The 16,064-nt window shown below is 48.3% G+C and overlaps 6 protein-coding genes across 6 annotated transcripts; 3 read left to right on the forward strand and 3 right to left on the reverse strand.

The window, feature by feature from the left end:
- Positions 1-55: 55 nt before the first annotated feature.
- ASPWEDRAFT_146628 (putative JmjC domain protein) lies at positions 56-1,897 on the reverse strand (the record flags this gene model as incomplete). Its single annotated transcript, XM_040829508.1, has 2 exons — positions 56-501; positions 859-1,897. 2 exons carry the CDS (start codon positions 1,895-1,897, stop codon positions 56-58), a joined length of 1,485 nt encoding a protein of 494 aa, XP_040694917.1.
- Positions 1,898-2,824: 927 nt separating this feature from the next.
- ASPWEDRAFT_100654 (flavin-containing monooxygenase) lies at positions 2,825-4,812 on the forward strand (the record flags this gene model as incomplete). The annotated part of the gene is made up of 3 exons (XM_040827320.1): positions 2,825-3,042; positions 3,105-4,496; positions 4,545-4,812. The coding sequence occupies 3 exons, from the start codon at positions 2,825-2,827 to the stop codon at positions 4,810-4,812; spliced, it is 1,878 nt and encodes a 625-aa protein (XP_040694918.1).
- Positions 4,813-5,044: 232 nt separating this feature from the next.
- ASPWEDRAFT_34755 (transcription factor domain-containing protein) lies at positions 5,045-7,696 on the forward strand. Its single transcript, XM_040834082.1, has 6 exons — positions 5,045-5,248; positions 5,363-5,439; positions 5,495-5,540; positions 5,603-6,347; positions 6,403-6,654; positions 6,711-7,696. Exons 1-6 carry the CDS (start codon positions 5,091-5,093, stop codon positions 7,677-7,679), a joined length of 2,247 nt encoding a protein of 748 aa, XP_040694919.1. The 5' UTR covers positions 5,045-5,090; the 3' UTR covers positions 7,680-7,696.
- Positions 7,697-8,703: 1,007 nt separating this feature from the next.
- Positions 8,704-9,780, forward strand: ASPWEDRAFT_23350 (casein kinase II subunit beta; the record flags this gene model as incomplete). Its single annotated transcript, XM_040832467.1, has 1 exon — positions 8,704-9,780. The coding sequence occupies one exon, from the start codon at positions 8,704-8,706 to the stop codon at positions 9,778-9,780; it is 1,077 nt and encodes a 358-aa protein (XP_040694920.1).
- A 2,672-nt stretch (positions 9,781-12,452) lies between these two features.
- ASPWEDRAFT_167275 (uncharacterized protein) lies at positions 12,453-13,413 on the reverse strand (the record flags this gene model as incomplete). The annotated part of the gene is made up of 3 exons (XM_040830126.1): positions 12,453-12,572; positions 12,646-13,193; positions 13,248-13,413. 3 exons carry the CDS (start codon positions 13,411-13,413, stop codon positions 12,453-12,455), a joined length of 834 nt encoding a protein of 277 aa, XP_040694921.1.
- A 310-nt stretch (positions 13,414-13,723) lies between these two features.
- ASPWEDRAFT_34758 (uncharacterized protein) lies at positions 13,724-14,361 on the reverse strand. The gene has a single exon (XM_040834084.1). The coding sequence runs from the start codon at positions 14,097-14,099 to the stop codon at positions 13,800-13,802; it is 300 nt and encodes a 99-aa protein (XP_040694922.1). The 5' UTR covers positions 14,100-14,361; the 3' UTR covers positions 13,724-13,799.
- Positions 14,362-16,064: the final 1,703 nt, after the last annotated feature.

Consider the following 16,064-nt stretch of genomic DNA (forward strand, 5'->3'; position numbering starts at 1 on the left):
GACCCTCTACACCACCACATGTCACATCACACAACCTACCCCCGATTTAGAGAAATCACTCCTTCTTCTCCTCCGCTGCCCTAGCAGCCTTCAAAGCCTCCAAACGCTGCTTATTCCGCTTCCCAATCACCCGCAATGTATTCTTCTTTTCAATCTCAGCCATATGTTCCCAGTTCGTGATTCTCGCTAACGTCCCATCCTGATTCACGACCATAGGTCCGAGATGGTCTAATTTGACCGCATCACTTCCACTGCTGAGATCGAGGGTGTTGGTTGAAGAGCTGGCGTCGGGGAGGGCGAGCTGTTCCTGCTGCTGCTCCTCCTGTTGCTGCTGTTCCGGTTGTTTTTGTTGCTCGGTGGGTGTGGAGTCCGAGGCCATGGTGGATGAGGTTGAGTATTGGTTTATGTTGATGTGGGATTGGTAGAGAGCAGAAGGACACTGATGGAGGAGTGTCGAGAAGGGACGATTTGCGGATTGGTGTGCGGAGTGTTGGATTGTGGCTGCGGATGCGCGGGTGATGAGGAGTGGGTTGAGAGTTAGGTGGAGGAACGCGACGCGGTAGAGAGTAGGGAGAGACATGTGCATGTCTTTGAGTAGATATGGTAGATGGTAGGTTGTTATGTATGTACAGTGTGTTCAGAGTGAAGATGCGAAAAGATCGTCTTTGATCAAGTTGGGGTGTAGGCGATCGGCGCCAAGGACGGAGGATTCTAGAAATGTCAGCTGGATACTATCTAGGTCGAATAGACAATGTTGATAGATTATTGGAATTATTTTTGGAATATACTACAATCGAATATATATATATATATATATAGATATTTTACATACTATACAGGGGGTGCTATCGAAACCACCAATTGACCTAGATATGGTTAGAATTGAGATCTCCGGGTATTTCAGATAACTCACCGAGCCAGTAACACCCTCCCCAACTCCCTTAATACTATGCCACCATCCCTTCGGAATAAACAGTCCATCACCAGCCTCCAGATGTGCTTCATACCCTTCCTTTTCTGGAACAGTTTCGGCGGCTGAGTCTCCATCGTCCCACACCATCTGTTCTAACAGTGTCCTCTCCTGACCCTGCATCATCTCCTCCCCACGGAACGCAGCTGCCTCGTGGTTCCCACTCTTCCCGAGCTGTCTTCGTACAGAACCAAACACCGCCAATCCATTATCGGGAGCTAGCAACCGCACGATTTTCTGCCCTGCAAGCTGGACGAAAAGGTTCGGATTGGGGTCGCGGTGGAGAGGGGTATATGTAGGCGGGTGTCCTATCCACACATTCGTATCGTAGATATCGCCATTGCCCGCTTGCGACACGATATCGGGGGCGGGAAAGTCATCGCGAAGAACCTGCGGCAAATCCAACAGCTGGCATTGTGCTAGGTAGAGTCGCATGGCTTGCGGTTGTGTTTCTGACGCCCGCATCCATTGTAAAAATAGACTCAGCGGCGCATGGAATTGCCGGAAGCTGAGAGCGTCGGTTTCTTGTCCATTACCAGCAGGGGCCGGCGAAGGCTGCGTCAATTCGAGCGGGACAGACGCGTCTGCGCCGTGCTTCTCTAGGTATTCCGCATTGATTCGGTGGGTATTCGCATCGGAGGGACGAAACCAACGTTCGAGGGCTGGTAAGTCGCGAAAGTGCCGGCGGGGCAAGATGGCAGGAAGTTCTGGGTTGAAGCAGGCTTCACGGAAACGGTCTATGGTAGCATCCTGGAGGACTTGCAGGGGGCGGTAGTGATGAGTTGTCTGACGTGCAGGGAGTTCGCTGCTCGTGCTGAACCTGGACTGTTGTCTTGTGATCGGGACGTTGAAATGCGCGATGTTTCGTGATACCCGAGACCAAACCCGAGGGTTATGATGAGAAATTAGCCATTGCTGGGGCTTCATCCAGAAGACCTGTTCCGGCTTCTCGATGTTAAAATCGGTTGGTTTGCGATGGTTGAAAACGAGATTGGTTCAGACATGTCGATTTCCAGCAATCCGATCGGCGGGAATAATATCCGCTCACACGTGCATCATTTGACTGACCACAGCCAACATACTCTGTATGTTTTGCTTGAATCGACGATGACTATTCGGGATATTGGTGATTTCATGATACTGACTCAAGTATCGTGGGAAATATACACCGTCACTTACGGAATTTTGCATTACACCATGATGACACTACTTCAACTCTGGCTATTCGAACGCCAACCATTCAAAGATGCCGATGAAGTAAATACGAGGACACTGCACACTTCATTTACTTCATCCAGGTCATGCGATGTGCCAATCTTCTAGCTCTCTACGAGTAGACCTTCGAGTTGGTGGCTGCTCGCTTCTGAGCTGAATTCTTTCCAGTGGAGGTGGAGAAGCACGATCGACACCCGCGGTTATTCATCCCATGATCCCACAGATGAAAGATCAACAGTTCATCAGCCAATGCCCGCGTTTCATAAGTGATGTGCACAGCATAAGTTGTCGCATTGAAAGTTCCGAGGCTTTCTTTGCTGCCAAAGATACTGCCAATCCTTGAACCAAGATGGCCTAGCACTGGATGAGCCCTGGGGCTCTCCGCTTTTTCCCCTCTTCGTCATGCTAGGGGACAAGACTAAGTGGCCGTCTCATGTGGCATCAGAGGCCCGAGGAAATCCATGCATTTAATTGCTCCCAGGAGTCTTATTTCTTGGTTGGGGCTGGCGCTGTTGGTCGATTAACTATAAATACCCACCTTCATCGCTTGATATCCATAGCATGTATTTGCTTATTTCACTGCTCTGTTGACAATTTTTAGTTTTTTCTCCAAAATCACTTTGATTCGCTCACGACATAATGTCTTCGTTATCGAAGATCCATAAACGCCACGGTTATGGAAAAGATTCTCATACATACTACCCCATTGTCATCATTGGGGCAGGAGAATCAGGCATCGCGATGGGCTGTCGGCTGAAAGAAGTTTTGGGCTTTGACCAGTTCCGAATCTTCGATAGACAATCTGGTATTGGTGGCACATGGTGGATCAACCGTTACCCAGGAGTTGCTTGTGATATGTATGTGACTTTGTACTGTTGTCTCAGATAATCCAGCGTGCTTACCCATATTTTCGTTTTAGACCAGCTGCTTTATACTCTTTCTCATTCTCCCTGAAAACGGACTGGACATCACTGCTCCCACCGGGACCAGAGATGGCGCAGTATTTGGCCGATGTCTGCGAGAAATACTCAATCGTGGACAAGATCCAACTCAATACCGATGTCAAAGAGATCCGGTGGATTGAAGAGGCGGAAGAGTGGGAAGTTACCCTGTCATACCTTGCCCTCGGTACCGGGGATCTGGCACAAAGTGACCGTGATGTGCTGGTCGCCAGGGAAGGCCGACACAGTGTCTATGTCGGGACGGAGACTGTACGCACCAAGATCGTGGTCAGTGGTGTCGGAGGGCTCGTGGAACCCAAGACATGGCCTCGGGACATTCCCGGAATTGAAAGTTTCGAGGGCGATATTATGCACACTGCGAGGTGGAATCCAAACATTGACTTGCGAGGGAAGGACGTGGTTGTCATTGGATCTGGCTGCAGTGCAGCCCAAGTGATTCCAGAGATAATCAAGCCAGATTTTGGCGCGAAATCGGTCACACAGCTCATGAGGTCACCCCCTTGGGTTCAGACCAGCCTCCCACCGGAGGCGATTGAAGCTTTCGACAAATACTCACCGATGTTCATGAAAAATGTTCCTGGTCTTGCTCGCGCTTTCCGGAATTTGCTATTCAGCGCCTTCGAATTCAACTTTTTCCAAATGTTCACGGATAACAGCTTTGGCCGATTTTTCCGCCCTTTGGCTGAACAGCAGTTCCTGAGCAAGATGCGCTCGATTGCACCCGAAAAATATCACGATATTCTGACTCCTAACTACAGTCTCGGCTGTAAACGGCGAATTCTTGGTGGCCAGTGGTATCGCTCTTTGAATGCCCCGAATGTTGATTTGACAACGTTGCGCCTCACGAGTGTTCAGCCGAATTGTGTAACACTGGGACCAGGTCGACACTACCCAGCAGGTGGTACTGAACCAGAGGACGAGGTGAAACAGGTTCCAGCAGATGTCATTGTGATGGCGAACGGGTACCAGACCAACAAATGGCTACACCCTATGCGAGTGGTTTGTCGAGGTGGTAAGACTTTGGACGAAATCTGGGAGGAGCGAGGAGGAGCGCAGGCATATCTGGGTATTGCCATGGACCACTGCCCAAATTTCTTCATGCTCTTTGGGCCAAACACAGCCACTGGCCATAACAGTGTCATTTACGCATCAGAGAATGCGGTCAACTACTCACTGAATTTCATAAAGCCGATCTTAGATGGTCATGTCAGTACATATGAGGTTACCGAGGAAGCCGAGCGAAACTGGACCAAGAAGCTTCAAAACGGCCTGCAGAACACTGTGTTCCGACGGGGGGCATGCACGAGCTGGTACCAGACTGAAGGTGGCTGGAATTCCTCATCTTACCCGTAAGTTTCTCTTCATCTCTTCAGTGATTTTTGATTAACAAGCGCTAGTTTCTCTCAAATTGATTACTTCTTCCGATGCACGTTTCCTGTATGGGGTCATTGGATAGCCAAGTACACGCCTAAGGGCCTCTGGATGCATCGTTTCGCATTTGCATTCAAAGGATTGTCGCTTGTCTCGTCTATCTCTGGGCTTCTCTGGTTAAGAAAGTATCCTCAGTATGCTCAACAGTTGACTCAATTTGTTTTCAATGCTCAAGGCTCGATAGTCTCCGCTGCTCGGGATCTCCTGCAGCATGCACACAAACTGCTTGGGTGATTGCTATACAGCTGGCCTGGTGTAATTGAACCATTTGAAACCGTTATTTGGACATAGAACAGAATAGACACTTAGTTTGACTTGAACAATGCACACTTTCGACGACAACATGATATTTATAGACAGCTTACTAACCCAACGGCTGATTGGCCGCACTCAGTCTGGGGAAACGGAAACCCCGCGCGCCCGCCGCGGAAGTGAGAAGGAATCCCTCCGCACTTCTTCCCTGCCATCCTCAATCCAAACACTGTTTCTACCCATCCAGAAAGACATTGAAGATGACTTCTGAGTCGCCTCAAGGGGATGTAGCAGCCTCTCAAGCGGATGCAGGTGATCAGACGGCCACGCCCGCTGGAGACAGTGCGAAGAGGAAAGCGGAACAGGCCAACGGAAACCAGACACGCACGAAGCGGAATCGCTACATTTCTATTGCCTGGTATGGTCTCGGATTGCGATTTCGCCGAGCTTAGCCACTGTGGATTTGCTTTTTTACTTTTAAATTCTATATGATAAGTCCAGGGATATGCTAACTAGTGCTGAAACTCGTTAGTAATGAATGCAAGCGTCGCAAGATCAAGTGCAATGGCCAGGTGCCATGTCAGCGCTGTGGGCACCTTAATCTAGAATGTATGCGAAGAGGGCCATTCAGAAACACGATTATATTGATTGACATCGTTGATAGGTCGATATGCTCCGAATTGCTGCAATAATAGCTTCAAGGACTCGGAGTGTGTGGGCCATTTCCTTTGTGGAATCCAGTAACTTTAGTGCTAACATTCATTGCAAACAGTGAGTTTCGGTCGATGAAAGATCAGATTAGTACATTGCAGGAGCAAGTCAATAGTCTTTTCACCAATCTCAATGATCTCCGTACCCAGAAGACGTCACTTGCTTCGCCGAACTTTGACGACTTGTCCCGCGATGGATCGCAGTCTGTTTTTACCCCAATGCATCCTGGCCTGGCAAAGCCGCGCATAAGGCACCCTCGCTTTCACGGTCCAACAAGTTCTGCTTTCAACTTTGATGTTGCGAAGTCGAGCTTACAGAACATGGGTATCAACCCAGCAGAGGATGGGATCACAGATGATCTAACCACGGCGCATGCCACACCTTCTGGCTCCCCTCCTCCTGCCACTCTGGCTCCGGTCATGCCTCCTATACATCCGACCAAAGATCCGATATGGGCTGTAAAGAGAGAAGAAGCTCTACGACTATGCAGGGTTTATGAGGAAGAGATTGGGATTATGTATCCTTTGGTGGATATTGAAAAGGTTACCAACCAGGTTTACCTTCTCTATACTTTCATGGAAGCCGCTACACGAACTGGATTTGCGCAGCAAGGGCTGCCTGGAGCAGATGGTCTTCAGGATGACAGCACGAATCTTCTGAAAATGATACTTGCCACAACACTGGTCGTGGAGGGGAGTGGCCAGAGCAAGCTTGGTCAACGTCTTTACCAGAATGTAAAACCGATGATTGAATCCAAGCTCTGGGAGCCATTAGACATTAAAACCATCCAGCTTTTTGGGATAGTGGTATGTGTTTCGTTCCATGTTGAGCTATTTCACGTGCTGATTCCATGCGATTCAGGCTACCTATCATTTTCATACTGATGATGACGCCATGGCTTATCGTGTGATTGGCCTGGCCGCACGTATGTGTCTCGAGATGGGCCTCCACCGGCGAGATGCGTTGATCAAGTCTTTCCCCAATGAGAGTCAATGGTCTGATGTCACCAAAATCTTTTGGACAATCTATAGCCTGGACAGACGTTGGAGTCTTGGAACAGGGCTACCATTTGTAATCCAAGACGAGGATATCGATCCTAATCTACCTGAACCGGTATGTTTGGCCTTTTCTCTTTTCTTGCTTCTGCGCATCGCTGACGTTTTTTTCAGGACGCATCAATGCCATATCTCAGGTGCATGATTTCATACAATCGAATTAGCTCGAAGATTTGGTACTCTGGTCTTGGGTCCGATGGAGCGGCGGACATTCGACGCGATGAGATTGGCTATCTGGACTACCAAGTTCTTCAATGGTACAAGCAGGTACCAGATGGACTTAAATTCTACCCGGGGGAGTCTCCAAAACATGGGGAGTCTGCCAGTCGAAGTCTTCGAAGGCTACGAGTGCTATTATACTTACGAATGAATCAACTTCGGATTCTCATATATCGACCGGTGCTTCATTCAGCGGCTAGCATTATCGAAGACCGGGGTCACGCACAGACAGTGGTTGATGTCGCAAAAGATACTGTGCGCGTGCTCACCCGGCTTAACCAGACCTCTGATATCTATCGGACGCAGCAGGTCTGTTTCAATTACTTCCTTGTTGCCGCCCTAGGGGTGCTCTTCCTAGCAGTATGTCATGGGCCGACAGAATTTAACCGAGAGGTTCGGGATGAATTCTACATGGCGCTAGATCTGATCAACGGATTCAGCACAAAATCATACGTGTCCAAACGGCTCTGGAAAACGATCAAGGGGCTGAGGATGATTGGTGAGAAGCTGGGCGTGTTGGTCCGCCCTTTTGGCTCCGACTCCAACGACCCTCATTCGACGGCGGCTGTGGCCATGGCCGGTCTGGCAGGCCACCCTATCGAGGATCTTTCTGTGTATGGATCCATGAACGGGGTCAACGAGCTGGGAAACAGCCCACTGAACGGGCTGCAGATGAGCCACGAGCTCACGAACTTGTTTGAAGCGGTTGGTGGCTTCAACAGCTTCATTGCATCTAGCACTGGAGCCGATGGTATCAACGGGTTTGTTGGTCATGATGGAGAAATTCAAAACACAGGGGAAGGGTTGTCTGGGGTTCTAGGTGATGATGGTGAGTTATCACGGGTCATTCGAGACCTGTTTTGAGGAGTTGCCTCTTCCGGATTTTGTATATAATTGCATTGCTTTTGCATTATATGAATTGATGATCATGTTCTTGCTTCTTCTATAAATATACCCCGGTCTTCCCATGAAACAGCAGTATCATTCTTATTTTTTTTTTTAAAAAAAAAAAAAAAAAAACAGCAAACAGTCTGACATTCTGCCTGGAGAAGATCTGCAATACTGATCGAGGCCTTTCACGTGATGACTCCCAAACCCGCCATCTTCATTTGAACCTGCAGTGACTGAAGCGAGACAAATGTCCATTCACTGCTTTCTGACATTATTTTTGCATGACCACTTCTCTCGGATTTAGGGTCATTCACTGACAAAATTACTGCCATCTTTCATTCTTTCTTTATTTTTTCTGTCTGTCTACCATCTTTTTCTTCCCACCGCCCCACGAACCTAAGTTCGGAACCCCCCCGTCCCTCGACCCGTCGATCAACGCACCACCAGCAAAGGCGAGACAGCAGGAGGCAGACATTCGGACGTCTCAACCTCGTGGTCTCTGAGGATCCATCATTGCGAGAACCATATATCCCCGTGTTGTTGGAATTTGAGGCCATCTACGATCTCTGATGTCGTTCTGAAGGAGCACTTCCCACCTTTCCAGTCGTCATCGCGTCAACGCTCCCTCATCGCACAACAAACCCGCCGTCCCGCATATTGTCATGACCCCTCTTCTTATCAGATAGAACACCATTTTCTCTCTTGGACCACGACAACGCCTTTCGTTTTCTACGATCTATTTGAACCGATATTTCTCGGGTGGCAATTCGTCCCGCGAAGACCAGTGCCAGGACGCTTCGAGTGAGTGTCTCAACTGGCGCAAAGGAAAAAAAAGGCGACATCTCGATACGAGATCACCCATCGAAACTCTTTTTTTTACAAGCTCGGCAACGTGTCGAGAGAGACAGGTTCGGCGTTGGCCGACGGCCTGGACAGGCTGGATCTGAGTCAACTGTCTGAATCGACACCTTCATCGTCCGCGTCCGCCTCATTCGATATGTCGTCGTCGGAGGGTGCCCCGGAGTCGTGGATCTCCTCGTTCTGCTCGTTGATGGGCCACGAGTTTTTCGCGGAGGTGTCGGAGGACTTTATCGAGGATGACTTTAACCTCACAGGTCTACAGTCGCAGGTTCCCATGTACAAAGAGGCCCTTGAAATGATTCTTGATGTGGAGCCGGAGGAGGATGATGAAGAGGAAGAGGAAGAAGAGGACGACGACGACGATGATGAGATTCTGGGAGATGAAAAGCCGCCCGGGTACCGGAGGGCAGGCGACCGGCGACACGCACGAGTTGCGAGCGATCTGAGTGTGATTGAGAGTTCGGCGGAGCTGCTGTACGGACTGATTCACCAGCGATACATCACCTCGCGGCCTGGAATTCAGCAAATGCTGGAGAAATACGAGATGCAACACTTTGGGACCTGTCCTCGGGCCTATTGCAATGGGTGCAAGGTCCTTCCCGTGGGCCGATCTGATACACCCGGACAGGAAACCGTGAAGCTCTTTTGCCCCAGCTGCCAGGACCTCTACACGCCGCCCAACAGTCGCTTTCACTCGGTTGATGGAGCATTCTTCGGAACCACGTTTGGATGTTTGTTTTTCATGACGTTCCCGGATCTCGATATCGGACCCCGTCTGGATAGCACGCTATCGCCCTTGTCGCCCACGCACCCGATTCAATCCCGCTCTTCATCTTTGACCTCGACCGTTCTCAACCAGCTGTCTCCCGAGATGCCACCTGCCAACCAACCGGTGGAGATCAACGGGGTGCGCACGAGCAACTTCAGCACGGGACTCGGCAAGGGCAGGCTCTACGAATCGCGAATCTACGGGTTCCGGGTGTCGGAACGATCCAGGTCTGGGCCCCGCATGAAGTGGCTCCGAATGAAGCCGACCGATATCCGAGAATTGGACGAGATGGCACGGTATGAGAACCTGTATGGAGCGGATAACGATGGCGATATGGGGATGGGAGGATCGCAGCCGTCGGGAGTGGGAGCCAGAAAAAAGGCGCCTATGCGAAGACGGCGATACAACCCTGACCAGATGAGCATAAATGGGGTTGATGGTTAAAGTTGAGGACACGTGAGAAGGTGATGAGATGAGCACTGTGTCTTTAGTTTATTTTCTTTTCTTCTTTTCTTTTTTTCTTTTTTTTTTCTAACCGTTTGTTACATGTCTGATGTTTTGTCTCCTACTGGTCATGAAGCTCTTTTCATATCCCATTTCTGCCCGCAGCATGACAAGTTATCCATTATGTATTTCGTTCTTGTGGGCCTGCATCAAGGCGTCGTTGAGTTGAATAATTTCCCGGCATACATGATAAAGATCGAGTACAGAGTACCAGCAATGAAATGAAAATATTATCAGGTTTATTGAAACGACAGGGATGTAGCCGTGATACCTTTTCGATGGATCTGCATCTGCAAGGCCCTCAAATGTCCAAAGACCTAAAGCCGAGAGAATCTGGACACAGAACTCGAGACACGATAACACCACTCGCTTCTGATTCCCTAGACAAGACGAAGGGGAGGGGAGGGGAGAATAAAAAATAAAAGCCTCATGCCCAATGAAGCAGGGATTGTTGGAGCAGAATTCCACGTTGAAAAAACGCGAGGGGGAATCGGATTTCGCCGACTAAGTCACCTCCGGATGTAGACGTGTGTCACACACATACACACGACGTGGTTAAAGAATGAAGATATCCCAATAGTCTACTGGGAGATTGAAATCATCCCCCCTTCCCTCGTATACATGTCTTGTCTGGTCTTGATGGGATTGATTGATAGGTTTCTAATCCATGTTGGTTATAAGGGGGTGTAACGTTTTTCTTTTTTCTTTTTTCTTTTTCTTGTTTTCCCCACTACCCCTCCTTTCTTTCAGCTATCGATACGAAGATGCGGTATATTCAGAGCCTTGGAATGATTGACTTAATAAGGCTGGCAGTTAGGCGCCCTGCCGTATTGTAAATGGGTATAATACCAACTGACAAATAGACATTTGCCACATGCACCGAACGTGAAGATGATGATAAGAGTGAAGATTATGGGAACGCAAGTAGATCAATAGACTAAGATGGTTATTCAGAATGCCAATGTTCTGGATATTTCTGATGATGATTGTTAATTTCGGCCTAGATCGGTGTAAAGTAGGGCTGAAGTCTACACAGAGCCCAGGCTGGAATACATGTTTACATGTTTGTTTGGTGGACGATACCGTATGAGGCTTTGGAGCTGTACTACTCTATCTGGACGAATGGAAGAAACAGGCAATTTCCTAATTCGGACTCGGGATTTTTTTTTGTTGGTTTGGGAATATCGGTCTGGAATGCAATGGAAGACGTTGGATTGAGGGGTGCGTGTGAATTAGACAGCCTTTAAAGATGTATACTACATCCATTATTATTTTTCCAGACAAGGCTGGGATACAGTGCAAATGACAGGAAGGATTCGAATCAAGTGGAGTGGCACGAGTGGGCAGTGAACTTGAAGGCATTCGTCATCTGGCATTTGAACATTGTACGCAGTACAGAACGTGTGTATTGAATATTTATGTATGTATTTATTTACCCATATGATCGGATCATCAAGGTCGTACAGGAGGACAGAGGCTCAAATAACCCCTCACCCATAGCATGGCTGTTAATTTAATCCAAATAGTGAACTCTTCATCTTTCATTATGATTCACTCTGGATGCCTGCGTCCGACGAGGCGCAGCAGTGATTTCCCCACTTGCATGCATCTCTCTAGGTACTCTCTCCGGGCCCTCGGGGGACGGATATTGAAGGCAAACATGGAGATATGGAGATATGTTGGTATGTTGGAGGATGGAGGATCTCGGCGTCGGCCTTTTCATCCATTATTTATCATCGTGATTTATCTTCCTCTGCATTTATCATCCGTACCACAGAGAGGACCTTGTTCTGGCCCCCAGCGGTGACGAGGATAGTTTGATCGCCTGCAGACGGATCGCGCCGGGGTGTCGTATTCTGGCGACAGCCTGGATGGGGGGTCAGTGGGCGAATGGGAGGCGCGCATTGGGCCAAAACCGGACGGTCGGCCCATTGCGCCGGTGAATCAGTGGGTAAAATCATGATTCATGGGGATTATTGGCGTAATTGTCGGTGGTTATTCAGTCATTCCTATCCTGGATACTTGATAGGGAAGGACTTGCGATGGATATTTGCCTAGAATGGGACTCCGTATACGAGACAAACAGGCTGTCGTACTTTGCCCAGATACCCGTTAGTTCCACTCGGTCTCGCCCAAAAAGCCCCGGTTTGGGGGCCAAGAGAGGCGAAAAAAGAAACGAATGAACTGCAGCCACATTGGCGGTGGTTAAAGAGTGTTTCAGTGCGATGTTAAGATGAAGGACGGGTTTTAATCAATATCAACCAGAAATTTCATTCAAGTAAATCAGAAAATCAGTAGCTCAATAATCAATAATCAATAAATCATCCAAACACGCCCGGTGCTTCCTGGCCAATAACTAAAACGCCACACTGTATGCATCTATCCATTCCATAGGACAAAAAAAAGAAAAGAAAAGAAAAGAAAAGAAAAGAAAAGAGAAAAAGAAATACCCACGTGGGTAAGAAGAAGAGAAAAAGAGGCTGGGGAATCAAAATAAACGACACAATTGACAAGCAGAAAAGACAGTTCCACCATGTGTCATACAAAAGAGATATCAACAAAGGAAATATGAACAAAGGAAATAGTAACAAAGGAAATCTCAATCATCATCCTCAGTAGATGCGAGGATAAGAGTGGGGAGAGCACGGATCCGACTCAGGAGTCAAAGGACATGTGAGCGACGGGGATGATGACGGATCCTCGGGGTAGACATGCTGCTGCAAGGATGGCACCTGAAAAGATTGGGCAATTAGCATTTCTGATCCCCATATGACCGGTTTAATTGAGCCAGGGGAGATCACTTACAGGAAGACTGGGCTCTGGCAGAGGCTGCGGTAGAGGAGACAGGTCAAGGCCTGCCATCGAGGCGAATCCCATGCTGAACGGGCTAATAATGTCCTCCTCAGCGTATCCCACCGATCCCCGCTTGACTGGGCCAGTAGTAGGTGGCATCAGAGAGGGAACCTCGCCGTAGTGGTTCTGCATCGACAGGTCTTGGTAGGTGTTGGGGATCGAGTTGTAGACAGGCGATTGTCCAAAGTTGGCTTGTCCGTAAGGGTCCAGGTGAGAGTAGGAGGAGTAGGAGAAGACAGGTGGGGGCGAGGTGGAGAGCTGTCTGGTGCACTGGTGTGAGAACATGCCGCGCTCCTCGGGAGTAGCATAGTAGTCGTAGGTGGATGGGCGCTGAGCAGTAGGGCGGTAGTGGACATCAGACATGGACTTGGAAGCGCGAGCCCTGGTGCGAGGGCGGACGATCATCTTGGGTGGTTCGGGTTCCTCGGAGCGTTCTGGGGAAGCAGAGGAGGAAGCGGCTCTTCTCTCGAGGTCTTCAAGACGGCGCTTGAGCTTCTTGCCTGGTATGTATTAGAGATGTGTGATATAGTTGAAACGAGGGCATCGAGACTTACGGTAGTTGCGCTGAGCAATGCGGTTTTGGATGCGACGACGTTCAGCCAGATCGGAGATCTTGGTCCAGTCCTCGTTAGGGTTGGCATTGGGACTGAAGGCACTGCTGGTTCCATGGCTGGAAGTCCTCGAGTGAGTGTAAGAGTAGGAAGTAGCACGGGGATGCATATTGAAGGTATAGATGGAGAGAGGAGTAGATGATGTGATGAAACACTGATGAGAAGATGATGAGAAGAGATGGGGAATGGATCGAATATATAGATCTGATGGATTGATGGATTAGGCTTGTTCTGATAATCCAATCCAGACCGAAATGTATCGAGTATTTAAAAGAAAGCCTGGCAGGTTTCTGTTACTGATGGCTGCTAAGCCCCAGATCCGTTGTGATAGCAGCTTGAACTCCGTGTTCCGAGCGATTTTCTGAAAAATAATAATTATTATTTTTTAAATTATTATTTTCTAATTAATTAAAAATCATCCATGCATGTTCTCCATGTGTTGGAAAGGAGCTCTTGGCCCAATCAGCCCAGGCGGGACCAACAGCCACGAATTCCTTACCCTTTCTGGGCAGTCGCCAACATAGTGAGTCGGACAGTTGGATCGATCCATAGCCGTTGAAGGATTTTGGTGTCTGCCTCTCTCTCTCTCTCTCTCTGTCTGTCTCTCAATCCTGTCGGATGGCTTGGAGGATCATCAGGCAGTGCTAGAAGGAGCTGAGCCAACAATAACCCTCTCTGGCCAATGTCGAGGGTGACAAGGCTAGCTACAATCACAGTGGAAATATTGTAGCCCCAAAACTGAGTCGCAGCATTATTCCCAAAAGGAACCACCCTAAGCTGGCAAGGATAGAGCATCTTCCTCATCTGCACATTCCAATAATAATTAATTATAGCATCATCGCATCATAACTGTCTGTCTGGTTGGCCTTGGAATTAATCGGGGTTGAACAAGAAAATAAATAATAATAATAAAATAAATCATCCATTCCAGACGAGGGGAAAGGAACCAATGACAACCGACACATCACCACCTCGTGTGATCCATGAGGGCATAGTCGGATGGAATTCAGTCGGCCTGATCTGAGACACACGCAAAAAAAAAAAAAAAAAAAAAAAAACCCACGGTCGGAGTCGGTGTTCCCTCGATGAAACGAGTGTGTGGCTTGTGGAAGGAAGACAGACTAATGGGGCGAAAGGAGCAGCGAGGGCACACCAAAGTGACCAGGATAGAGGTGTAGTTGGAAGATCGCCGACGGACTAGGGCGTGCTGGACTTTGCTCGCTAGCTAGTTCTGTTGGAATTGGATTACTGTACTGATGGACTCCATCTTCTCAGATTCTGGAGAAAATGTCATCTAATCAAACCCACTATCTTATTCCATCTTATTTGATCTGAGCTGATACTGAGGGCTAAAACTGTAGGGCACGGCCATCCACGTTCCCCTTGGCATCGGACTAGGGGATAAAGATCTTACTCTGCCAGTAGTGTATGCATATACATAGAAACAAGAGAGAAGAGGAATAGTAGAGATGAATAAGACGGAATATTGCAATATTGAAGATGGAATATGGAAGATGGAAGATGGCATTGACTCAATCATTTGATCGCATTCTCGGTCTTTGCTTCCGCTGTCGGTGCTTTTTCTCTCCGTCCGCCTTATCTATATATTTCTAATCACTGTAGACGGTAAGTACATACAGCATGAAGAGTGCGTCGCGATAACCCCGCATGTAGGGCTGATTGCTTCCAGGCCACCAGAGCCTCAGCTTGTCCTTGGGGATGCATCAAATCCCATGACTCCCATCCATGCAGTGTCACCTTGTCATTCGCTCTGTATCAGGCCATCGTTTTCTGACCGCTCGGTCATGGACCTCCCCAGTTATCCTGGCTGCTGGACACCCTGTCGGCCAGGATTTCTGACCACTCAAATGGCCCCATTCCTGGCGGTTTGACCTCTTGGACCTTCTAGCTGTCATCTAGAAGTGTTGATGAAGCGGTGGACAGCTTTCTCTTCCATTCCATCCTCTATTTCGTCATTCCGTGGCCTCCGTGCATGCATCTGCACTGTACCTGATAGACCTGGCATTTACTGTATGTATGTACAACTGTATAACTGTATTCTATTTTACTGTATGTATTATATTACTATGTTGTACTGGATGTGATATATTCTGATGCCGCCCCATAAGACGGCCTCATGTTAGTAACCTTGATCTAAATCGGTACTGTAGATTTGAATCCTGCGGCCAAGAAGCAGTTCGGTTATGCTTTCTGCTATGCCAAATAACCTCAATCAACTCAGCACTAAGATCCTCAATCGGGGCTGTTTCATGCTTATCCAGAATCTGTAACATGTCAGATGGGATAGAAGAGCATCGGAGGGCTGTTTGATCGGCTCACTTGGTCCCTGAGCATCATCATGGCCCGTGAGAACTAAGGCAATCGATCCTTCTAAAGGATTGTCAGGATGCAAAGGATTTTCGATCTCACATAAAAGCAGGACGGTGCTTGCTAGTATATAACTTAGACTGGGCTATAAAAAGCTCAGATACAGATATGACTGTATGATATCACCTCACCTCATTTGTGCTATTCTTACCATCTCATCCATGTCAAGTGCGATTCCACCCCACGTGTGGGCAGTGTTTACCCTCTTAGTTCTCACAGGGACAATGTCATTCTTATTTTTTTGCCCTGAATGCTGAAACACGCTACTTCTTCCTTTATTTTCTTGATTCTTCTTCTTCTTTTTATCTTCAGTGTTTCATCCAAATCTTTGGATTATCGCCCCCAGATTCTATGCAGGTGCGATCCATCTGG

This window comes from Aspergillus wentii, assembly GCF_001890725.1.
Source record: "Aspergillus wentii DTO 134E9 unplaced genomic scaffold ASPWEscaffold_1, whole genome shotgun sequence".
NCBI lineage: Eukaryota > Fungi > Ascomycota > Eurotiomycetes > Eurotiales > Aspergillaceae > Aspergillus > Aspergillus wentii.

What these genes read in the sequence shown, in the direction of transcription:
- ASPWEDRAFT_34755 (XM_040834082.1), top strand. Translation starts at nt 5,091, where the DNA reads ATGACTTCTGAGTCGCCTCAAGGGGATGTAGCAGCCTCTCAAGCGGAT. An exon ending in CGCTACATTTCTATTGCCTG is followed by an intron (nt 5,249 to 5,362) that starts GTATGGTCTCGG and finishes GAAACTCGTTAG; the next exon opens with TAATGAATGCAAGCGTCGCA. An exon ending in TCCAGCTTTTTGGGATAGTG is followed by an intron (nt 6,348 to 6,402) that starts GTATGTGTTTCG and finishes CATGCGATTCAG; the next exon opens with GCTACCTATCATTTTCATAC.
- ASPWEDRAFT_34758 (XM_040834084.1), bottom strand. Translation starts at nt 14,099, where the DNA reads ATGCTCTATCCTTGCCAGCTTAGGGTGGTTCCTTTTGGGAATAATGCT.